At 39.0% G+C, this 25,466-nt stretch overlaps 2 protein-coding genes across 6 annotated transcripts in view; both read left to right on the forward strand.

The window, feature by feature from the left end:
- The window catches only part of map4k2 (mitogen-activated protein kinase kinase kinase kinase 2), a 46,958-nt gene extending 22,889 nt beyond the window's left edge, over window positions 1–24,069 (forward strand). Inside the window, exons 14-32 of one of the 4 annotated variants that reach the window (XM_067578989.1) lie at window positions 4,407–4,465; window positions 4,582–4,634; window positions 5,395–5,433; window positions 5,887–5,920; window positions 15,957–16,113; window positions 16,312–16,490; window positions 16,709–16,750; window positions 17,326–17,410; window positions 17,562–17,641; window positions 18,960–19,020; window positions 19,105–19,237; window positions 19,374–19,432; window positions 19,512–19,615; window positions 19,829–20,006; window positions 20,295–20,363; window positions 20,451–20,537; window positions 20,630–20,700; window positions 20,818–20,873; window positions 21,011–24,069. In XM_067578989.1, the coding sequence (XP_067435090.1) occupies window positions 4,407–4,465; window positions 4,582–4,634; window positions 5,395–5,433; window positions 5,887–5,920; window positions 15,957–16,113; window positions 16,312–16,490; window positions 16,709–16,750; window positions 17,326–17,410; window positions 17,562–17,641; window positions 18,960–19,020; window positions 19,105–19,237; window positions 19,374–19,432; window positions 19,512–19,615; window positions 19,829–20,006; window positions 20,295–20,363; window positions 20,451–20,537; window positions 20,630–20,700; window positions 20,818–20,873; window positions 21,011–21,098 (1,634 nt within the window). In that variant the 3' untranslated portion in view covers window positions 21,099–24,069. The remainder of the gene's footprint in view (window positions 1–4,406; window positions 4,466–4,581; window positions 4,635–5,394; window positions 5,434–5,886; window positions 5,921–15,956; window positions 16,114–16,311; window positions 16,491–16,708; window positions 16,751–17,325; window positions 17,411–17,561; window positions 17,642–18,959; window positions 19,021–19,104; window positions 19,238–19,373; window positions 19,433–19,511; window positions 19,616–19,828; window positions 20,007–20,294; window positions 20,364–20,450; window positions 20,538–20,629; window positions 20,701–20,817; window positions 20,874–21,010) is intronic. The other 3 variants (XM_067578990.1, XM_067578991.1, XM_067578992.1) reach the window with 3 other exon arrangements.
- Window positions 7,160–15,089, forward strand: LOC137174017 (homeodomain-interacting protein kinase 1-like). Of its 2 annotated transcripts, none has more exons than XM_067578995.1 (14): window positions 7,160–8,581; window positions 8,982–9,186; window positions 9,293–9,490; window positions 9,583–9,764; window positions 9,874–9,997; window positions 10,326–10,436; window positions 11,344–11,427; window positions 11,532–11,692; window positions 12,645–13,142; window positions 13,348–13,464; window positions 13,619–13,708; window positions 13,873–13,983; window positions 14,121–14,269; window positions 14,375–15,089. In XM_067578995.1, exons 2-14 carry the CDS (start codon window positions 9,004–9,006, stop codon window positions 14,482–14,484), a joined length of 2,118 nt encoding a protein of 705 aa, XP_067435096.1. In that variant the 5' UTR covers window positions 7,160–8,581; window positions 8,982–9,003; the 3' UTR covers window positions 14,485–15,089. The 2 variants fall into 2 exon arrangements, with proteins under 2 accessions (XP_067435096.1, XP_067435094.1); XM_067578993.1 differs by having other exon boundaries at window positions 7,162–8,581; window positions 13,345–13,464.
- Window positions 24,070–25,466: the final 1,397 nt, after the last annotated feature.

The following is a 25,466-nucleotide window of genomic DNA, read 5'->3' on the forward strand; positions in this document are numbered from 1 at the left end:
GGACACACCCATACACACACATACACACATGCACAACAGATTTAAAGGATGACATTTTGAATCAAATGTCAGTCTGATGATCTTTAGATTTGTTGGAAGGCAGATGTTTCCAGTCTTTTTGCTAAACATGTCCTAGACCAATCTGAGTATTTGATGCACAAAAATGATACCGATATTGATGAACATACATCCCAAAGTTTGATGTATTCCATTTAAAAGAATTGTTCAACAATTGGGAAATACACTTATGCCCCAAACAAACAGAAATGTAAGAATGAGTTTATGGTTTCAGGGGGAGTTAGGGTTAGCTTCTTGGAGCCTTGGCTTCACAGTGAGGTTGGCAGGTTGGTTACCACCGTGCCTGTACAGCGACCAAAGCCAAAACATGTGACCACCCACTGAATCTGGCAACCCCATAGCTGGAGATGCGTCACAGATGTGCTGGGCGGATGGATGACCTGTCAGGAAATAGATCCATCATGTTAATCTCAACATTTTTGTTTGTGTATGGATTAAACAAATGCAAGACAGTGGTGGTGTTGATAGGTGTATTTTTAGTAAGGCCAACAGCATGGCTCCATAGATGTCAATCTGTCAGCCTGTTGGTTCATCCCTTCGGTTCAGACTGAAATATATGAAACATCTATCGGAAGGATTGCCTTGACATTTTGTGCAGACATTCATGTTCCCCAGACGATGAATCCTACTGACTGATCCTCTGACTTTTCCTCTAGTGATTTTGAGATAAATGTCTGAACCATTGTTTTTGGATGGATTGCCATGAAATTTGATACACACATTGATGCACCCCCAGGATTAAATGTAATAACTCTGGTGATTCCCTGACTTTTCATCTAGTACCTCCATCAAGTCAAATACACATCAAATTAATGTCAGCCTTAGCTGTTCTTTGTGTTTAGTGCAAAGCAGGAAATGTTAGCATGCTAGCACCCTAAATGGTGAATTTGGTAAACAGTCCAGCTGCTAAATATCAGCATGTGAACAATATCATTGTGAGCATGTTGGCATGCTGACGTTTGAAGTTAGCTCAAACCACCACTGTATAGCCTCACAGAGCTGCTAATGTGGCGGCTTTGGACAGAGCCAGGCTAGCTGTTTCCCCCTACTTCCAGTCTTTATGCTAAGCTTGGCTAACTGCCTCCGGCTTTGTTCGTAACACACCAACATGAGATTGAAATACATCTTTTCATCTAACTCTCTGAAATATAGTCAATCTACTTATCTCCCAAAATGTTGAACTATTTCTTTAACTCCGTCCTCCATCTTCTTCATATTTTTGTGTATTCTTTTGTCTTAAATATTAATCAGGATTGTAGTTTGTTTCTGACATGTGTAAACACTGTATGTGAAAGTACAGTGATGGCAGTGCTTGTGACTGTATGCACACATGTCTAAATATACTGTATGTTGGTTGTACTTGCTGAAGAGTGGCTTCATTGTCCACTGCAACCCCCAGTATTCAGTGCTGTAATCTCCATAATACGACTGAGGACAAAAGCCTCTCAGTCAGCCTGCTGATGGCTGCCCTCGTCCTATAACCCGTCCATACATGTGGGACGGAGGCTGCGTCAGAGGATGGCACTGAGAACATGCCATTGGTGTGTGACAGACAGTGGTAGTTCTATGTGCTCTCTGGCCTGAGTGACTTCATATCGCTGCACTGCCTGTCGGCCTCTTGTAGTGCAAGTGTTTCTGGTGTGATTGTCTGTCTTCACACTCTGCCCAGTACCATATCATAAATGAGTCTGGTGTTGACCTCAATTTCCCACACATATAGTGCACTATTCATAGACAAGCCACAAGCACACATAACACCTGCAAGTCAGTCTGACAAATATGGGCTGAAGGTTAACACTACTACTGCTACTGCTGCTAACACGTTCAGGAGGCTGATATAACCACTAAATAAGGCTGGGTAGTGAACCTCAGTACTGGCCAAAATGTGCCTGTATCAGAAAATGTGAATTACTGAAATTTGGCATCAAATGTGCAACCAGATCTTGTTCACTTACCCTTTGATCAAACTGTTTCAGATTTAAATCAAAATATCAAAGTTTGACCAATTCCAGACAATTTTACAAAGATGGTTTAGTATTTGGTACAGCAGCTCAGGTACTGCATTGGCACTAGTATCAAACAATTTCAATGAAACATGTTTTTCTTGCTGTAATCATTCTTCCTGTTCATACTGACCATTAGAAGATCCCTTCATAATCCACTTACAATGGAAGTGATGGGGGACAAAATCCACAGTCCTCCTTCTGTGCAAAAATGTATATAAAAGTTTATCTGAAGCTAATATGAAGCTTCAGCGTCCAAATGAGTCAAATCAAGTACATATCTTTCAACATTACAGTCTTTTTAGTAAAAAGTACCTCTTCTTGTTACTATACTTCACACAAAGAGGGAATTTGATGCTAAAAAGACTGTAAATGTGTCAGATATCCACTTGATATGACTAACTCAGACTGCTGAAGACTCATACAAGCTTCACATCAACTTTTAAATACATTTTTGTACTAAATGACTGTGTGGACGCACTGTGGATTTTGGCCTCCATCACTTACATTGAAAGCACATTTGAAGGGGATCTTTTAATATCCAGTATGAACAGGAGGAATGATTACAGCAAGGAAAACCTCTTTCACTGTTCATATGGACACCTGACTGTTGTTTTAAGACACACTTGAAAAATTGTGGAAGTATCCCTTAAAGATAAAGTGGAGAACAAAATAATGCAATAAACACATTGAATATCAGGGGAGGTAAGACAGCTAGTAGTTTGTGGAGGGCAACAGGAAATATAAATAGTAATGCAACAGCATGGCATCATGCTGAAAAAACAGCACTACAGAAGAGGTTGGGGAAGTTGTTGGCTTCAGTTAGATTTTAACACAGCGCAGAGCTTTCAAATCAGCTCTCAACTGCTTTACCACTCAACAAGAGATCATTGTAATCGAATAATTGAAAAGTCTTTTCAAGTTTTCATACTATTTTGGGCTTTTGGGAAGGTGGACAAAACAATTTTCTTAAAACATCACACTCATTTATTCCCATTCATTGCCAAACTGTACAGAAAACAACTGCAGAAACTTGTCAGAACTTAAAAATTTGGAAAGACGTTTCATCTATTGATGCAGTCATTCAGCAAAACCATGAGAACTGACTGAGCCGAGTCGATACAGCAACTTCTGCTTTCTGGTTCAATAATTTCCTCATCTGGTGCTTCAAAGTCAAACTTTTAACCAATAGCGTAGGTTTATCATGGTTACAGGAGGACCCACTTCCTCCTGTTAATCACATCAACATCAAGTTATCAGTGAAACCAAAGCAGGATATATATTACAACACTCTACTTTGAATAATAATTTGTGTCAAATATGTTTTTTTTCCACAAGAAAAGTTCAATTTATCTTGTTAAAAACCTTAAAGTGACATCTACTTCCTCTCCCTTATTAAAAATTCCAGAATCTACGAATATGCAAATATTTTTCATTTTAAAAGTTTTCCTGCTGGACACAAGATATCTCCTACTTCACTGTAAAGTCCATTCACAGTGTTTGTGTTTTCACATCACACTAGTGTAAGTTGAACATTGTACCATGATTGGCTCCAAACTAGTTGTGATGTCACAAATCATGCTCGTAGGTTCACGTGTTCAACTTAAATGTAAAGTGAGCTGAGAGAAACTTTCCTCCTTCAGCAGATGGAGGTGGAAACAAACTCTGTACATACATCATTCCACACAGAGAAGCTCAAACATCTAACTGTAGTAACAAAAAAGCAAACACATTTTTGAGTGGAGGTAGACTTTAAATGTCTTATCATGTTATTTAAACACTAAGAAGAAATTAACAGTGATGTAAAACAGGGGATACCAGAAATGAGCAATAACTGTCCTTTATTGTAATGAAATGCTGTAGTGTGTATTTATATAGTGTTGCTTTAAGGCGTTAAAGTCAGATTGTATGTGAATTAGTTTTTAACCTTTTGTCTTTAATATCGAAAAATATTGCATTCTGGATCTGGATTATAGACAACCCTCATTTTGTTATTGTGCATGAAACAATAACAAAAGCTGCATCATTATAATCACATTACCATCATCACCTTGAAATAGCTAAAGAAGCTACACCGTGTGGAGCTCTGTAGCTGTGTGCCAGTCTAACATAGTGCCAGCTCATTATTGACTTGATAGGTGATGTGTGGCTGCAGAGTGCATCCTGTGGCTAGCCACAGCTAATGCTAATCAATGCACTTGAGAGTGAGTGCTAATCAATAGTCTGGGAGGACATTGGCCTGCTCTTTGGTGACTTACTCTAATAAAACACTCTGTTCTGTGTGAATAAAGCAGTCATTTCACTTTGATTACGTTTTCTTTTCAGTTGACCAAGTGAAGTTTGGGCCCCCGATGAGGAAAGTCACAGAACCTTATCCTGATATGGTAATGCACTGATATTTTTGTGACTGTCATGTATATTTGTGACATACATGAGTATTTGTGACATACATGAGTATACATGAATATGACCAGATGTTGTGTTTTGGCTCCTCTTTCAGCAGGGCTCTTATGATGACGACTGGAGTCTGTCTGGAGATGAAGACAACTCACCGTAAGACTTCCTGTTTTCCTCTTCACTTCATTTTGTATGGAAAATTGAAAAGCTTATCACTGTTGAGTTGTACAGAAAAAAAAAAATCTGATAAATGAAAGTCAACTGTGAAATGTGTTGAGTTCTACAATAAGTCAACAGTGAGCTGAGAGGAAATTTGAGGATTTGTTGCACTAACGCACAACCCAGAAATGAGAATGTGAATATTAAAGCTGTTTGATTTACATGATGGATCCTTTTGAAGTTAGACTGCTATAATGGGCCAACAGTTATGTAATCATTATTGCTAGTAGTAGTTACAGAGAGAGTGTTTGTCGCATTATTACTAATTAGGGATATTAATAGCAGTAACAGTTAATATAATGTTTAATGACTACATCATCTTTTATTTGATTTCCTGTGGTGTATATGACCTTTTTATTTTTTTGGTGAGATGGAAAGAAAACGGTCACAGGTGCCATGTTTGATAAACAGAATAAATTTAACCGTGTATAATATATTTCACTATCAACTTGATGAGTTCAGTGTTATTATTAGTGATAGAAATGATGGATAAGACTATGAGATCTGAGAGAGGAATAAACTGGAATTATTCTTAAATATTGGCACAATATATCAGCAATCTATAGCCTCATTTCAAATATCAGCATCATTATTGGACTTCAGAAACCAATACAAGTCAACTCCCGGTTCCTTCCCTGCCATTGTTATCGGCCATTCAGGCCCATAGTCAGATAAACACCAGGTCTTCCTGTTGCAGGAGCCTGTTGGAATGTGTGGAGCAAGCTCTGCAGCTGAGGTAGGCCACGTCCATCAACTCCAGCCTCTCCTAACAGCAGTGTCCTCCCCCCTCCCCATTCAACATGAATTCATCTGAAATAAAACCTGTGCTTGTTATATTATTTTGTAAATGTCAGCTAAACATCTTTGACATAATCAGTGGGTTTGTGATCACTCTCCTCTTCTTTAATCTCATCCCCAAACCTGCAAAAAGTCCTGCTGTACTTTTCATGATCTGGATGTGATTCACCACAAACCCACTGGTTCTAAGCTTTTTGTGCTTTTTATGTCTGCTTTTTTGGTGTGTGGTTTTTGTTTTTGTGCTGCCCACAGCATTTTCAGCATCTGCCTTTTGTTGTCCAGCTTTTTGTCTTGACAACGTTGCTTGATTTGGATCTCATCGGATGGCTTGATTCTTTGCAAAACTGTCTAGTCAGAGGCTGATCAGGACATTTTCTCCTCTGTCTTTCAGGAGTTTAACCATCAGGAGGGCGCCATCTACTGATGTGAGTAGGAACTATATAGCCAAACACCAAAGCTGTTCTCCAATTGCATACTATATACTAGTTCTAACCTGGGTTTGAATGAGTATATGCCTGCAAAATAGAAAAATGAATTATACTTAAAAATGCCAACAACACAACTTAACAGAATAGATCAAATAGATTTATTTTACCCATAAATTCAACAAGAGTGTTTACTGTGTTTGTGATATTTTCATATACTCCTTAAAATACCGTCAACAACTGCTCACAGATTCCCTGCTGTCACCATAACTTTTAAATATTTATCATATGTTTCAAACACATGGTTCTGATCAGTGGTGAATTTTGTGAAGTTTTGTCACAGATTGAAAAGGTTTCCAGCCAATAATATTCAGTGAGAGACTCAATACAAAACCAACTAGGGTTGTATGGCATTATGTTTGTCTCAATTCTGAGCTACAAGAGGAAAATATTTTCTGCACAAATGATATTTTGTAGAGAAATTATTAAATGGTAAATGGACTGTGCTTATATAGCGCCTTTCTAGACTTCTGACCATTCAAAGCGCTTTTACACTATGAGTCACATTCACCCATTCATACGCTGAATGGGTACAGGGGATACCATGCAAGGTCCCAACCTGCCCATCAGAGGAAACTAACCATTCACACACTGATGGCACAGTCATCAGGAGCAAATATGGGGTTCAGTATCTTGCCCAAGGACACTTTGGCATGCAGACTGGAGGAGTCAGGAATCGAACCGCCGATCTTCTGACTAGTGGACAACTTGCTCTACCTCCTGAGCCACAGAAACAATACAACAAAGAACAAATAACTATTTCATTTGAGCGAACAAAAAATTTAGTGCTCAATAAATGTATTTGTGTTTTTGCCGTAGAAGCACACTCTCACTCAGTTTTACTAATTTGCCCTCTCTTAAACTCTGTACACTGTCCAGTTTTGCATCGAATATTAGAAAATAATATTTCTATATGAAGTATAATGAATGTGCTTCCAAAAAATCTTTTTCCCGTGCTCAAAATATCATATTACATGCTCATGAGAATTGAAGTAGGAGATCTTGTGAGTTAAACACTTGAAATGAAGAATATTTGTATATTCATAGATTTTGGATTTTCAATGAGGGAGAAGGAGTAATTTGTCATTTTAAGAGTTTTAACAAGGTAAGTGAACTTTTCTGCAAATAAAAAATAAAATAAAATGTCTGGAGGGGATCTTTATGTGAGTTTAGTGAAGAACATTTCTCATCATATACACTGTTGTTGTTAAACAACCAGACTGTTCGCTTACTTGATGGGTAAAGACCTTATATGAGCAATCTTTGAACAATCCTTTCGCAAAACTGTATGGTGCAGCATCAGATTGTTTTATTGGTCTCTAAAGGATAAGTTAACAATTTATTTCAACAGTCAGGTTGTTATCAACCGTGAAAGAGGTTTTCCTCACTGTAATCATTCTTCCTGTTCATATTGGCTGTTAAAAGATCCCCTTCAAATGTGCTTTCAATGTAAGTGATGGAGGCCAAAATCCACAGTGTGTCCAGACAGTCATTTAGTGCAAAACTGTATTTAAAAGTAGATGTGAAGCTTATATGAGGCTTCAGCAGTCTGAGTTAGTCATATCAAGTAGATATCTGACACATTTACAGTCTTTGTAGCATCAAATTCCCTCTTTGTGTTTCCTCAGACAGTGTTTCCCTGTTGAGCTGCGGTGGAAGTAAAGTAACAAAAAGAGAGACTTTGGCACTAAAAAGACTAATGTTGAAAGATATCTACTTGATTTGACTCATTTGGACGACTGAAGCTTAATTTTAGCGTCAGATAAACTTTTAAATGCATTTTTGCATAGGAGGACTGTGGATTTTGTCCCCCATCACCAAACCAAACACTGGCTCTAGACAGGACCTTTGATGTATTTTCGCAAGTTTAACAGCCACCATAGGTTCTCCTACCAACTTGGAAGGGGAGGGGGAGGGGTATTACGCTTGTTGCAATCTGCAACCTCACTGCTAGATGCCACTAAATCTTACGCATTGGACCTTTAGCTAGCTAGCTAGGAAGCTTTGTTCTGCTGTCAGTTAGTTCTTCATATGTGAACAGTGCTTTCATGTAGCAACAGTTTATACTTCAAATGTGTTAATGTTGTTAATATTTTCAGGTTTTAGTTTTGGTTAAGTTTTTACCTGCTAACACACATAATATTTAGTCGCTGTCTGGTAAAAAAAAAATTATATCTCCATTCTGGGGGTATATCACTTGAAGCATTACATGCCAGATGAAAAAATTCTCAAACATCAGGGCCAAACCAAAAGTGGTTTGTGACAGGTCTAAAACTAAGGCTGAGTTAACAGATAAAATAATACAATAAATAAAATTGTACATGAGTAGTGTGATCATATGTTATTTGTATACAGTATATCTGTGTACATTTGGTTCTAGTTCTTTTGGTGCCCATTTGCATATTTTGGAACCATGTTGTATGACACAGCTCTAGAATATTACACCATAGTGAGATTCTAGAACTCATGTCCCATATGAGGATTTTCTGTGTTCAAGTTTACATTTTACTTTGGACCAACATGAAGAGTTGAAACGCAAACAAAATCAACCTCTGGACGAATCCAAAAAACTCAACTGATTGAGAATCTTACGTGATACAGGTACGCAATTGTTTCTTTCTCTTTGATGTGGAAAAATGTTTGAGAACTTAGAATCAGAAGAGGAAAGATGACTGAAATATACAACATTAAGATCTGTTTACATTAACACTAACCATGTGCGGCTACTTATTTTATATTGAACTCATATTGAAAGTAAGAGAGGATGTATTCTACAGTTCAATCAGTCAGTACAAAGTGTAGGTTAATACTTTCACTGCTGTCTCTTAATTTGTGTGTAAAATAAAAAGCTTGATATTGAATATGAAGTTCCAGCTGCTAGTGGGGATGTATTTAGTTTGGATTAGACCCCAGACAGATAGTTTAACACTGAGGTGTTTATCATGAGATGATAACAAATGAAAGTAATCTGTTCGTCTCTTTTGTCACATTTTGTTTTTAGCAATCAAGACAATCAGTTCATCATGAAAAGGAACAAATACAAACGCAACATCATGAGCACTCTCTACCCATTACCCAGCAACTATAAGCTGTTGACTTTTCTGGGACAGGGAGGCTTTGGAGAGGTGCTGAAATGCATTAAACAGGACACTAAAGAGACTGTTGCTGTAAAGATCCCACAACACGGCTGCAGCTTAAGCAATGAAGTATGCCACTATATTAAGTTAATCAGTCTGAGATGATGTAATGTGTGTTTGTGTGTATGTGTATATACCAACTAAACATCAAATTTGTCATGGTCATTATCTACAGTTGAGTCTATTGAACTACTTCAAGTGGAAGAACCTGGACGAGTGCAACATTGTCAGGTTTATTGATTCGTTCCTGCTAAGAGACAACAGATGTGCTCTGGTGTTCGAGATGCTGGATATGACCCTAAGGGACTTCTTATTCTACCAAAGGGACTTTATCCCTTTGTATTTACATGAAGTCAGGAGTGTAGTCCAACAGGTATGGATACAGTACCATCAGAACACACAACACAAAGAGCTGTCAGTGTTGGTGCATTCTGTGAATTTCATCACTGATCTTTGAACTTGCAGATGGCCACAGCATTACATGCACTGAAGACTCTTAAAGTGATCCATTCAGACATAAAGTTGGACAATATTATGCTGGTGGATCGAGAAGCACAGCCCCTCACGGTGAAGCTCATTGACTTTGGATTAGCTTTTCGCACTTCTATAGCCAAGCAGGGGGGCACTCACCAAGCAACACACTATAGGTGAGCATCATTATGAATCATTATTCTACCAGTTTGTAAGATATTTCTGCCATTTGCTAAAATATGGCAGTGTTTCTCATCCTGTATTATACATTTGTTTCGTATTCAGGGCTCCAGAAATTATTATAGGACTCCCATTTTCAGAGGCCATTGACATGTGGTCTCTGGGTGTTGTGATGGGGTTCATGGTGCTCGGTGACGCGCTCTTCCCGGGGAACAGTGAATATGATACAGTAAGTCATTTAGGTTTAATACCCAGCCCTAGCTAGTAGTGGCCAAAACTCCACAGTGTACCTTTAAAAACATCAGGACACTGACACTGTCACAAAACTCTGACTTCCTGGAAAACAGTAAATCTAACCAATAACGCAATCATAAAACTTTTACGTAATCCTATATTACATGAAGCAGTATATTTGGGGTGCTGTCTATGTTTTAGAAGCATCTCTGACAGCTTTAAAGTAACTTGCACCTTGAAATGTGCTATACTAGTTTATAATTAATATTATTTTGACTGCATCCTGCTGCATATCTTGATGTGATGCTGTGTTTTGTCTCCAGATGCGATGCATAGTTGAGCTCCTTGGTGTTCCCCCAGACCATCTTCTGTGTGCTGGGATGTATTCAACGGACTATTTTGTCAAAAGGTCTACCGGTCACTGGAGACTGAAGGTATGGAATAAAATTAGGGTCATATGCATTGTAGCTGTGTATCACCATATTTGAATGTGTCAAAACATTTTGTATGAATACATTCGAATTTGTAAAAACATTTTTCCTGATATAAGTCCACATTTACCTACAAACTGAGTGCTGATTTAAACAATGGCTCCTAATGTTACTTTATTTTTAAAATATCATCTATGTTGCTTGTTTTACACCTACAAAAAAGGCCTATTTTAAATTGTGTATATTTATATGGGAGTTGGGCATGAGCGTTGTTAAGTTCAGAGGCTCATAGGGTGTTCAGTTGTGGCATGCTTTCAGCGCCTTCAGCGGACACACCCCCAGCATTTCAGAGCATCCTCATTGGCTACTCGGGAGGAAGTGTCAAATGTGGGATGAAAGTATTTGTATTTGTAGGTTTGATTTGTTCTCGTAGATTTGAATCGTAGCTGTAAACTTTGGATTCACACATGCAATTGAGTTCTGTGTGAACTTTTTCCACCCACAAACAGATAGATGTGTAACTGCAAACCTTTTTTGTAACTGCAAACCTTTGCAAATCTTCGTTATGTACTCACACATCGGAAATCATTTTTGCAAATCTTTTTCATTTGTTCACAAAATGTCATGCACAGCTACAGATCTCCTCATGGATTCAAAAATTAAATCTATTTGTGAAGATATTTTTTACACATTCAAACATTTGAATTAATTTGATCAAACATTTTTACACATTCACACATTTGAATGTATTAATACAAAATGTTTTCACACATTCAGACCACAAAGTCATCTCATCCTTAACATTCTCTTCTCTAATTAAGATTATATATTTATAGTTTCCAACATTTCCCAGAAGTCAACCTGATTAAGTAATTAAGAAGTGTCTGAAAACCACTTCACCTTCTTTCAGAGACCTCAGGAGTACTGGGGCAAATACACACCTCCTGGTGCCTACAGGGCCTACCATTTTCGCAACCTGGACGATGTGGAAACAGTAGGTGTTTAAGTAGATGGTACTGTAGCTGCTGAAGAGAGACTTTGATTGATAGCAAAGCTGACTTGACTGCTGTTGAATTTGCCCTTTGTTCCCAACATTAGTTGCCCCTGGTGAACCTGAAAATGGTGGAGGCTGATGAAAGGAAGGAGTGCATCGATCTGCTGAAGGCAATGCTTCGACTAGATAGTAACGAGAGGATAACTCCCAGTGAAGTCCTTGCTCATCCGTTCATCACAAGGGGCACCCTAAAGCATAGCTCAGAGTAAGTGTTTGTGTTTGCAAGTCAAGGCTTTATATTACTGCTTTGCATACATTCCCATTCAAAAAGCATCAACTTCTCTCTAGAAATACTAGTCAATAATTTTTTTCAACAAGTTATTATGGTCTCAATCACTAAATTCTGGCCCACTAATAAGTGTGCTGGTGGTCATTTTGGAAATTATTACCTCTGTTAGTAAGATATAAAGACAAATAGTAGCTTTGATGTTTGCTGTGTGGGTTTTGATTGACAGCTATGATTGACATTTAGCTCAACTGCTGCTCTCCCCAGCTCTGGGACTCGCACTGAGCCAGACTATTGTTGCAGTATTTCAGTAAGTTTAATGTTAATTGATAACAATACCTGCCGTGTTAGTTAGCTAACAAGTCTGCATCACCCAGTGTTCCAGGTAAGTAAGCGTTAGCTTCAGTCCACATTAGCAGGGTGTGTTTCCAGACTCCTTATTGGGAAGGTCCTGGCTCAAAATGGGAAAGATGGTGCCGACTGTAAGCTGGAACTCTGGGCTTCAAACCGGCTCCAATGCAAATCAATGGATGACATCACACGTTGCTACGTCCATCTTTATATACAGTCTATTGTAATGGAACAGGTAGTAGTAAAGAGGGTTTACTAGGGCGCCTAGGCATAATCAGAGGGTCAGGGCTGTCTGCTTGTTTTCTATTAGGGGACTTATTTGGTTGTTTGCCGTGACTAGAATAATCATTGCAATGAGGAAGACTAAGAGGGACTTGAAGAATCGGTGTATGAATGAGCGTTCATATATCAGGATTCAAAGTCAAAGACAGACCATGTTACGTACAGGGCGATAGGGGTGAAGATAAATGAGTAGTGGTCGAATTTAAGGCTAATACTGACATCACAGGTGAGGGTATTTATCAGTTTCAGTTGGTGATGATTATTTCTGAATATAACAGTGTGACTTTTCCGTTGACAGCCATGAAACTTTGGAGTCCAGTACCAGCCAGGCAGCTGATCCAGGAACCAGCCAGGGAGCTGATCCAGGAACCAGCCAGGCAGCTGAACCAGGAAACAGCCAGGCAGCTGAACCAGGAACCAGCCAGGCAGCTGAACCAGGAATAAGCCAGGGAACTGAACCAGGAACAAGCCAGGCAGCTGAACCAGAAAACAGCCAGGCAGCTGAACTAGGAATAAGCCAGGGAACTGAATCAGGAATCAGCCAGGCAGCTGAACCAGGAACAAGCCAGGGAACTGAACCAGGAACCAGCCAGGCAGCTGAGCCAGGCACAATCCAGGGAACTGAACCAGGAACCAGCCAGGCAGCTGAACCAGAAAACAGCCAGGCAGCTGAACCAGGAGCAAGTCAGGGAACTGAACCACGAACCAGCCAGGCAGCTGAATCAGGAACCAGCTGGGCAGCTGAACCAGGAACCAGCCAGCTTAATAAGACCAAGGAGAGCAAGGTTGATGAGAGGTAGGTTTTGACTCATCAATTTCTCTCTACAGCTGCTATGTCATTAGATTAAAACCCTCATTTCATCTTAGCAGGACAAGATCAGATGCCGTAGTGTTGGGGCACGATTTACAAAATTTGGCGTGAATCTGTGCTATTGACTGGGTTTAAACAGTGATGTAATTTAAGCAATTAGAATTCAATTGTGCCCATCTTAATTCAGCAGTGTAGATGGAACCCTTGGAATAACAACATTACCACCGGGTATTATCTTTGTTCAACCTCCACCAACTGCTTGCGGCCTGTCATGGGAAGAGGAAGGTGAATGGAAGTATGAAACCTGGTAAGACTATTTTCTCTGGTCATGTCAGTTTTTTAAATTAAATATTATCATCAACAAAATTCGACAACGGTTGTAGTGGTTGGGTTTATGGTCATTAGCCTTTAATTTGCTTCAATTGCACCATAAAGTAGCTGAACCTGTCTTCATTCAACAGCATAAGTGAAAACCCAGGATCATCATCTCCATTCCGAACTTCTTACAGTTTGTCTTGGGATGAGGAAAAGGAATGGGAGTATGAAACTTGGTAAGACTATTTTCTCTGGTCATGTCCAGGATTATTATCATTAACAAAATCTGACACAAAGCAGTTTTTCATTTATCACTTTTCTATGGAAAATAATAGACAGATGAGTTCCTAGACAGCTGTCTGTTGTACCATGGATTGATTCATGTGTTATAATTCCACAGCACGAGTGGATCCGATGGATCAGTTTCACCAACAATACCTCCAGGTGTTATCTTGGTTCGGCCTGCACCACCCAAATGGGATGAGGACAGTGGTCAGCAGAGTGAGGCTTGGTGAGATAATTTCCTCAGATTTGTCAGTCATCAGAAGAGACAGATGGATAACTTAGGCCATCATTAAAGCAGATTAGAGACCATGTGTACATCATGACATATCAGGAATAACATATTAACTGTGTGTGTGTATTTAGCCCATTGGATTACCTTTCTAAAAATACTCCAGTGGAGTCCTCCAGGAGGGTTGAATGTAAGCCCCCTCCCCCACTCTATGTACCTGAGGACTGTAACATGTACAACACGGGACAACAGGACAACACGGAGCCCACTGCCATCATATCTGGTAGCAAATGGTCACCTCCAGTTGTGTCTGAATTGACAAGACCTTTCACATTGTTATTCATTCCAGCGAGAACAGGTGAAGATTTAACATGCTTTTGATTTTCAGATGATGCAGCACTTGAACAGAAGAAGAAGAAGAACTGCTTCAAGCGCTTCTGTTCCTGGATGAAGAGAACGTTCTGCTGTTGCATCAGAGTTGACAATGACAAGGACTGAATTGCTCTGTGAAAGTTTTTAGCACAACACCTTGCTTGATGGTTTTCACTCAGGAAATATAGAGGGATAGAGGTGATGTCACCATCACATGCCTACCCTATCACATGTAAACTGACGTGTCTGCGTCGGTTTACTCTAGGTCCCAGTTCCAAAAACATGCAGGTTAGGTTGATTGGAGACTCTAAATTGACACTAGATCTCATTTTGGTCATTCTAAACTGACAAAAGAAAGGAAGACTACAATCAACAACAAGTCAATGAACACTTTAAAAACAAAATTCACAAGTTTTTTTTCAACTTTTAGAAAAGCAAGGTGAACCACTAATATATTTTTCTGTATATATGGCCTGTGATACCAGGAATCATTGTACCTAACCCAACCGGTCAAAGCAGATGGCCGCCCACCAAGAGCCGGGGTCTGCTTGAGGTTTCTACCCGTTAAAGGGGAGTTTTTCCTTACCGCTGTCGCCAAGTGCTTGCTCATGGGGGAATTGTTGGGTCTCTGTAAATTAAAGAGTACGGTCTTGACCTGCTCTATGTGAAAAGTGCCTTGAGATGACTTCTGTTGTGATATGGCGCTATATAAATAAAAATTGATTGATTGATTGATTGATTGTAATGTAGGTGCAAGTTTTTCTACATATCAACATGTTAACACATACGGTAACAAATTGTATCTTAAGTGCTTAAAGGGATAATCCATGAAGTGAACCAAACAAGAATACATAAAAATAAAAAACTCTTTTGCTGTGAAATGTTTATTTAATATACAGTATATTCATTCAGTATACTGTATATTAAACTATAATTCATTATTCATTTAAATTAATTGTTCTTTCAAGGAGACTTTGTTTCCACTGTCCTTTTAATTGGTATATAGTTCTTCACTGTAAATTGTCCAGAAATTTATAGGAAAACCCCTAAAAATGTTACCATAATGTTTAATATGTTGGCTTGTTAGCAATCCAACACACTTATATTTTGCACGTTAGTGTAATGTTTAGCATGTTAGCAAGCTATGTGAGCAATAAGTTCAGAATACACTTGAGACCGATGGAAATTTGTTTTAGACGAGTTACTTGTTGATGGCACTAGTTGAAAAGACAGAGGTCATTGTATCTGTCCTCCAGAGACCATGAATGTCTCTTACTAATTTCATAGAAGTCTATTCAGTAGCTGTTAATTCTCTCTGCACAAAACCGTTGGACCAACAGACCAACTGGCTTACTGTCACAGAGAAAGAGCAGAGCAGGTAGACCCAAACGCAGGAGACAGCAGGCAGACAGGATCTATGGTAGAGCTATTTATTGAAAATCAACAGAAATGCATATCATCATTAGAACATGGTATATATTTTATAGCATTAGTATATAGTATGCAATTGGGATCCATGCTTAGATCACATGTTCAAATATTACATCTTCAGAGTAAGTAATGTCTTTCCTCATGTATTGTGACGTCATGTGTTTTAGGGAGGTAGGAAGAGCGGTTTGTTCAGCCCATCTACAGCCTCCCTGCCAGCCTTTAGATGTTTAACTCCCAACACAGAGGACAAAGACTTGACGCTGAGACCGAGCTGTACACTGGGCCCTGACACCGCCATCACTGCTGACTCTACCTCCAATACAGGTACCACACATCACACCAACTACTCCATTAGAGCTTGTTGTATCTCATGTTGGATCTTCAATGTGTCAGCTTTGTGGTCAGCTAGATGACCATGACTGATCACAGTAAACTCTGAGGTCTTAACTGTGATCAAACTGGCTCAGAATGAAGTCAAGATGGACAAAAACAATTCTTCTCCCTCTCTGCTGTGTTATTTAGCGGGTTTGGCCAGGTGCTCAGCCACACAGGACATCAGACAGCGCTGTAGTGATCCTTGTCTACCTGTGGGGGACGCTGTAACAGCAGAGAAGAGGAAGGTTACCACTGTTTCCTCTCCAAAAAGAGAGACACCACTATCACCTGAATGGAGCACACTGAGGAAAAAGACAGAGGATTCTGTGAGTTCAAGCCAAACTTCTGTATCTTCATATCAATACGTTTGTGTGATCCGCTAACATAATAACTTCCTAATGATTTTGATTTGATCCTTTAAAAGTCTGTCTGTCTGTAAGATGACAAATCATGCAACCAAACAACATTCTGATTAGTAATGCATCTGATGTACAGTTTTTATCATCCCCTTTGTTTTGTTATGTGTAACCTTTGAAATTTCTAGAGGGCTGATTGTCATGGACTGCCTCCTACCCCTCAAGTCCATGTAAGTGTGAAATCTAACAGCATGCAACCTATAATAAAAGTTGACCAGTGGCATTGCTCTCATGACTAACAAGATGAGCTTCCTCACATGACATGCTAAAAGCTGCACTAGGAACAGTTTTTATGTAAAAATCCAGATTTATGGCTGTACCATTCCACCAAATGGAAATTTGGAATGAAAAAGCACATTTCCCAAAAACTGAGCTTGAAAATTAGAATTAGGATTTGAACAATGTTTGGTGGCACCTCATGAGTTTGTATTGTCAGTGAGATTTCAGAGGTTAAACTTTACACAATTCACAGAGTTTCCAAACTGTATGGGAAACTACTGGGTGCTTTAACCAAATTAAGAAACCAGGTTGTTTAACAAGAACATCCTGGTAGCACTTGCTGGTAATTGCAGCCACCAATGTGCAAAGTAACCTAGTGCAACTTTAAATACAATACAGAATGTAATTATTGTAATAATGATGCTGGCTCTGCTTTGTTGGAATGGGTATCATGCCAGCAATGAAGGATTGCTACAATCATGTCCAACAATCATTAGTGATTTACTTACTCTGCTGGCTTCTGTAGATGGGAGCCTGCTTCTCCAAAGTCTTCAATGGCTGTCCCCTTAAAATCCACTGTGCTGTCACCTGGATTTTCCCCAAGACAAGAGGTGAGAAGACTGATCAGTCAATTGATGGAGTTTTTGTTTCAAAACAGAGTAAAGGGAACTTTGATGGCCAACCCTTACATGTGTATTATGGTCTCATTTGTGCAATAAAAATCCTACTCTTTGTTCCTCTACAAACATTTTTCCTACTTAGACCAGTACCTTATTCTTGGAGCAGAAGAGGGCATCTACACACTCAACCTTAATGAACTTCATGAGGATACACTAGAGAAGGTAAGAAAACAATTGATCAAAGTATTCAATATAAGTGAAACAGTGAAACTTAGATTGCTCTTTTACAAAAAGTGGATTAAAAATGGAAAGAATATGATTGGAAAATGTGTACTTTTCATGAATTACAGAATAACACCAGAAAAACAAAGACCACATAATTAAAATATGCATTGTATAAAAATATATACATAGTTCTGCTGAGAGAACTCTCAGTTGGGCACTGACTGACAAAACCTAGAGGAGGATGATTGAGAGGAAAAACCTGACTGATCTAAACATAAGTAGTGCTTTGTAATTGGACACCATATTGCAGCAAAATATGGCTCATCTGTGTACACCTTAGTTCAAAGACCAATGATCAGAAAGGAGGCATTTGCCAATTGGGGATCTTCATATTCAGGATGAGTAATGTAGATAATGTGCTGGTTGAGGAACAGTAGATCAGTTCCCCGAGGTCTGCAAGGTTTCCTTAAGGATTTAGGGAATTGTTCTATGTAGGTGTTGGGATCTGCCAATGCTGTCCTTTGTCTTTGATTCTGTTGATGATTGAATGCCAGTCAAGGCAGATTGCCGCCCACCTAGAGCCTGGTTCTACTTGAGGTTTCTTCCCATTAAAGGGGAGTTTCTCCTTGCTGCTGTTGCCAAGTGCTGCTCATGGGGGAATTGCTGGGTCTCTGTACAATGCCTGTGATGCAGGCATTGTACAGGACTTTTGAGGTGAAGAGGTAGCTCAGTCTAAAGGCGCAGCTCTTGATTTACAAGACAACCAACCCTTACTTGAGCTCTTGGTAGTGACCGAAAGAATAGAATTAGGGATACAAGTATCAGAAAAAAGTTCCCCTCACAGTCTGTCTGGGCTCACACTAAGGGAAAGATTGGGAAGGCTAGAGATCTAGAAGGGCAGCACTGAAAGGAGCCAGTTGAGGTGGTTTGGGTCTCTGATCAAGATGTCTCCTGGACGCTTCCCTGTGGAAGTATTCCTGGCATATCCAGCTGGGAAGAGACACTGGTTCAGACCTTGAACACAACAGAGGGACTGCGTATCCCATCGGCCTAGGAACACCAAAGGATCCCTCAGGAAGAGCTGAAAAAATGGCTAGGAAAAATGACATCTTGGCTATTTGCTTGGCTTTTGAAATGGTTTTGAAGGGGTCAGAACTAAACTAAATCACTAAATCACCAAACTGGAGATATGAGGTGAACCTAAGAGCAGTTAAACTGTGCAGATGTGTGTAGTGTATAATATCACACAGCACACAGCACATGGTAAATCTTAGCGGATTGTCCTGTGTTGATTTTCTTTTCCCTCTTTCCACAGTTGATCCCTCAGCGATGTACGTGGCTGTATGTAATGAACAACGTACTGATGTCTGTTTCAGGTAACAAATCCATTCATATGTGCTGTACCTCATCTGCTGCTTTAGGTTGTTAACATGTTGTCTAAACATGTATCTATCTTGCAGGGAAGTCTTCCCAGCTTTACTCCCACAGTCTGACAGCTCTGTTTGAACAGAAAATTCAGAAAGAAAATGTGCAGAAGAAACACAGCAGTCTGTCACTCAGCACCAGCCGCTTCACTGAAAGGATCAACCCCAGGTAAGACAGGACGGTGTTTGTCCAACTGACAAGCAGTTCTGATGGAGTATACTGCTGCCTTAAGTGGCAGCTATAGTTGTTTGTCTTTGTCAAAGATGTTCTTAATGAACTGTGTATTCTCTCATTCTCTCCACAGAAAGTTTGCCGTATCTGTGAAGATTCCTGACACTAAAGGCTGTAGGAGATGTAGTGTAGGTAAGTGATGCAGAATTTACTCTACTGCATGTCTGTTCAGTAATAACAACAGTCACTCAACCTTACTTCTTTCTCTCAGCAAGAAACCCATACACAGACAGTACATTTCTGTGTGGGGCAGTTCCATCTGGCCTGGTTCTACTATTGTGGTATGAGCCCCTCCAGAAGTTCATGCATCTAAAGGTTTGTAAAGAGATGTTAGATTTTAAATGATTGGTTGGTTGTGGATTAATCTAAGGACAAAAGCTAAAATGTGAAACATTGAATATTAGCCCTATCCTTGTCGGGGTTCATCTAAAATGCTAGTATCTTCCTTGAAACCCTCAAACTGATGACATGCTTATTATAATGTAATCTGACTCTTCCTCTTTCTGTCACCATCTGTTTTGCTTGTAGCACATAACGTTAAGGCTACCGGACTCCCTGCCAATATTTGAGCTGCTGGTGTTGGTGACGGATGAGTTCCCCCAGCTGTGTGTTGGGGTGAAAGACTGTAGTAATGGGAAACCCTCAACCAGCCAACAGCTCAAGTTTGATATTATAGAGCTGAACGGCACACCTATTTCAGTACCAGGTAGGATGGACTGCTGTGTTTCTCCACTGGCTGTTAATAGAGCTTAAAGCCACCATGTGTAGAATTTAAAAACAATCAACTTCTTCCCCGTCTCGTAATTTAAACCTAACCACATCTTTGTCATACTACCACTCATTTTTAAACCGTGATGATTGTCTTGTGTTTGGTTAGTTTTTATTTTGTCATGTCTTGAGCCACTGATAAATGTTAGTTTGACTTGACTTAATTTGAATTTATAATAAACAAGAAAACAAACAAATCTCTCAATGTTTCAATGTCTCAATGCAGAAAGTGGAGCACTCAGGGCAGTACAGGTAACCCAGTTGGACAGGGACACTGTTCTCATTGCATTAGAACGTAAGTCACTTCCATCTCAAGAAATATTACAAATCTGCCAGCCATCTTTCAAACTGATAATATACTCTCATGATTTGAACTCAACAGAAACTGTTAAGGTTGTGAACCTACAAGGGCTTCCATCCAAAGAGCTGGCTGCCGAGATGGCCTTTGACTTCCCCATTGAAACTCTAGGTAAAAACAATCACCTCAAAAATGTATTTGAATGCAGTGAATCAGACTTGATGTTCCTGCTGACAGCTGAATGACATGACATGTTCTCACAGTTTGCTTACAGGATAGTGTGCTGGCTTTCTGGAAGCATGGCCTTAAAGGGAAGAGTTTTCATTCGAATGAGGTGATTATGTTACAAGATTGATGTCAGGCTGGGACTGAGGTGTTTTTGGCATGGGTTTTTCATTCATTCAAGTTAATAGTTGCATGATGTCAATGAAAAGGTAAATTGTATTTGCAGGTAACACAAGAAATTACAGATGAGAGTCGAGTATTCAGAGTTTTAGGAACAAACAGGTATGTTGGCATTTGTCTTCCAAAATCAATCGTTCACTGGTGAAAAAATAGTATTATTAATAGTAGTAGTAGTATAGCTGTTGGTGATAGAAGTAAGCGTGACGTTTTTTGCCCCTTTTTTTCTTGACTTCCTACAGGGACATCATCCTTCAGAGCACACCAACAGATGACCCCTCCGCACTGAGCAATGTGTACATTCTGACTGGACATGAAAGCAGCTATTGAGAGAAATGGGTCAGCTTGTAGTAGAGGTCGGATGTTGCAGATCTTCAAAATCCCATTGGAGGGGATTGCAGATTTGTTCTATAACGCTGTGTGGAAATGACTGAAGCTGTAACTGACACCAGCACCAACTGCCACCAACAACTCCCACCAACTATATGTTGTGAAAAAGAAATGTCGTCATGGGATTCAGTTGCTAAACTATATTCAGTAGACCTTTTTCACGGCAAACCTTTTGACTTGTCAAGTAAGGAAAAACACAGGTGTAAATAATAACACTAATAGTAATGATGGCTCCATTTCTTTAAATGTCCCATTAAGTCATGTCAGTGGGCATACCACTCACTGACACATTACGAGAGCTGGAACTGGCTCACTTAAATGCAATGCAGCCATTGTTAATGTTATTAATTTCATCTGTGCTTTTCCTCCTTTGACTAGTCAAAAGGTTTGCTGTGTAAAGGGTCTATTGGGCAACGCATGTACAAGAGAGACTTGATAAAGGCTAAGTGAGTTTCTAATTCTTGGGTGTGTTACTTAAAGCTGCAATAATTTTCATGTAAAAACAACTGCTCTTACCAGCTTAAATCAGTGTGACTGCAACAGAGAATACAGTTCCATTCATGCTGACTGAAATGATGTACCCTCATTGCCCAGATTAGATTCTACTGTCACTATGGACCACTGACTGTAGAAAGACATGAACATAACATCTGTGACATCACTCATAAGTTTCTCAAGGGATGTGTTGAAGCTTTCATCTGGATGCAGCTTAACGCATTTGGGCCCTACTCGGTCTTTGGGTTTAGTACATTGATAGAAAATCTTAAAACAGTAAAGGTCTCAGTATGCTTCAAGTGAACGTGATGTTAAGACGTGTTTCTAACCACTTCTAAAGGCCAAACTCTTTAACCTGTTCTAAATGGCCACACTCAAAGGCGGGGTGAGAACCCTGCTATCATAGAGTAAAGACAAATTAGGATAACAGTGCACATTTCTGACAGTCTCTCCTCAAAGGCATTCATGGTGTATCACTCAGTTGAAAAGTTACAGAAGTAGTTGTGTGAAAAATGAAAGAAGGGGATGACTGTTGTCTGTTTGGAAAAGTTACAGAACCTGTTGACCTCTGCCGTACATCAATTCAGCTGTCAGAGAGCAGGTTTCAGATGCAACCAAGTGATCTGACAAAGACTTTGTTTGAAGCACGCTGAAACCTTTAGTCACCAAACCAAACATGGAAAAGCACCAATAGATATCCCTTATAGGTTCTTCCTAACTCTCAAAAAACAGCGATTATGACAATGTTGTTGGACTTAAAGTTATAATCCTTAAGATATCCATCCTGGTTGATTTGGTGACATCTGTGGTTACTGGTGGTAGCAGCAAGTGTGGTTTAATAGCCTACTACAGGTCCCAGAATTCTGGGGGCAGCAAACAGTCATTGAGCACCTACTTTGTCAGAAAAACAACTGAGGAACAAATGGTGTATCTGTTTACAAAGCAGAAAAAACAAACACGTTGTTTTAATTGAGAAGTCAGTCAATAATAATTGGAACCAAAATCTGATTTCAGTCTACACAAAGTGTGAGTAGTTATCCACCCAACAGCAGGACACAGTAAAAGGAGTTGGTCGAGCATGGTTAGGCATTTTGAATCCCATGTAGGAATGGCGGACTACGCCACTAACAATGAAAATGACTATGTAGAGGAGTAATTAAACATTGTAAATCCATTGAAAAGTTATTGAAGAAAGAAATGCAGACTAAATAGTATCATAAATTGGGTTTGATTTAATTAAAATCTGAAGGATAATAACTTAAACTAACACCTCTTGCTGTAATGATTAAAGGAATAATTGATCAAAGTTTAGTTTGTAGTTTGCTACAGAGAGAACAGCAGCTTTAGTCCATGAAAATTCAACAGTTAGCATGAGGTTTTTACTGGGATACTGTGTGTTGCTGTATGCTAACTGGTGTTTAAATTATTAGCCAGTATAGTAGTAGATACTCATTTATCCTAAAATATGGAAAGAAACACCCAGTATAGACTTATGTTTCAGGTTTTTAGAAAGAAACCCTCTATAAGAAAATGCACTATTTTGTTGGGGCTTGGCATCAGGACTTTGGCTCTAAATATTGTTGTCCATGAAACAGGTCAATGATATTAAGAATGTTAGTTTGAATGTTACAAAGAGTGGGCAGATTTCAGTTACCTTTTCAAATGTATATTTAACCAAGATCGTATAGGCCTAATTTGTGAAAAACACATTTAAAGGTATTTTGAAGACTATGAATGTGCTAGCTTAGTAGCATTTACATGTGCGAGTATCTCAGGGCTGAGATACTGTTCAAGTTCCCCCTGGGTGCCATTTTCAACAGACAACATGCACAATAGCCAAACACAGCTTTAACCTGTGACTCTATATGTCTCCTCTCCATCTCCTTTATTGATAATTCAACTTACACATAGAAACAATGTACATTTGATTATATTAAGTGCCATAGAAATGCTATTAAATTGTAATTAAATTGTCTGTTTGACTAAAATGTAAATGCCACTACATTAAAGTTTTTTTGTGTAATGATATTTATGTTATTTATGGAAAGGGAACTATATAAGTAAACACCCATACCAGAGAGATACTTGAAGAACATAATATGCATATAGCTTTTTGTTTTTAAGATTTTTTTTTAATTGTTATTGTTTATACATTTGGTGTATATAACTATTCAGTATGCTCTTACAGTGTGGGGGTTGTAATATGCAACAGATTTAGATATATTTCATTGCTATAACTACAAAGATTCACTTCTAGCCTCAACAGAGACTTGGTGAGATGCCAGAAACAGTCATACAGTCTATGTTTGTGGTCACTTTGACTGGGGTGACTACTGATGGTCCGTAAACAGGTTATAGTACATGTGTTCTCAGATAAACCAAAATAAACTTTATTTTCCATTCCGGAAGAGAGAAATCAACAATCTGTGATTATATGGATGATGTGATGTTTTTGGCTCTTTGACAAGAGTTAGCTCTAAGGAGGTGTCATTTCACTTGACAATATGATGATTAAAATGTGTTTTCTCAGTCCATTTTTAAAATTATATTTACCTTATTATATGCTTTGTTGTCAAGTGCATACTTACAAAATAAAGCAGTCATCAAGAGTATATAAGGCCACCAACACAAACAAAAATCAGTTGTATTTTCAGAAGATACTTTTGTGTTACCACTGGTGGACTCAGGGATGGTGAGGTGGGGCACACAGGGTGCCCACACAAAAGAGAAAACATACCAAAATTCTGTAATGACTGTCTAGTTATGGGTAAATCAGGATATATGGCCCTCATGATTGCCCTTTCAGTGGAGGAAAATGTTTTAGTGCCCTGTATAGAACCCCCACAAGATGTGATGCAGTGTCCTATGAGTTGCCATTGTAATGGGGTGAGCTGGAGGTTGGATGGAGTAAACTGGCAATTATGATAGAAATTAATGTATCCTTCTTTATGTCACTGACCATTAAGAAAATAAAGCACCCTTAAAAACATTTTTTAGTTGTTGTAGCTGACATTATACCATTCAGGTGATTTTGGCACAGTATTACTCACTAGTTTGCTCAGTCACACCCCTTCAGATTGTTTTATTGTCTTTGCGTCAGTGTAGTCTAAGCTAACAGTGACAACTGCATCAGTTGAGCAATCGTTCTCCAAACTGAAGCTGATCAAGACCCAGCTTAGAAAAAGACAATCTCAGATCTTGTCCATTGAGAGAGATGTCCGAATCACCCTATAAAATGTTCATCTTAATTGGGGATGTAGCCTTATTACCAAACATGCATCATTGTTCTCTGTTGATAGGGACCCACTGAATGTATTGGGTGCCCTTTATATTTTTTTGCCCCTGCCCCTCACACAGCCTGAGTCCGTCACTGTCCCTTACATTTCTGCAGACTCATATTAGCACAGAACTGGAAACTTTTCAAGGTCCAACGAAGCAACAGTTATATGTATGTACAATCATTATGATTCATTTTCACATTAAATGTAGTTGAGGTTCTTCCAGATGACATTGCTGTTGCTGACATATTATTTCATCAATTTATTTTTGTTGAATAAACCAATATATAATTATCAGTCTTGTGATTAATCAACCCTGATGTTGATTCAAGAATTATCAATTAAGTTGGTTAATCGATGATTTGAAAATGGCACAAACGCAACCTTATAAATTATACACTGTTTGACATTCAACTTGAATGCAGCGCCAACCTAATGTTTGAGTTTAATGAATCACAATTCCAAAAAAGAATCAAGTTTTCAAAGATGTTATAACTCAGTTTTTAAAAGATCCAACACAGGTATGTAGTGTTTA

Source organism: Thunnus thynnus, chromosome 22, assembly GCF_963924715.1.
Source record: "Thunnus thynnus chromosome 22, fThuThy2.1, whole genome shotgun sequence".
Lineage (NCBI taxonomy): Eukaryota > Metazoa > Chordata > Actinopteri > Scombriformes > Scombridae > Thunnus > Thunnus thynnus.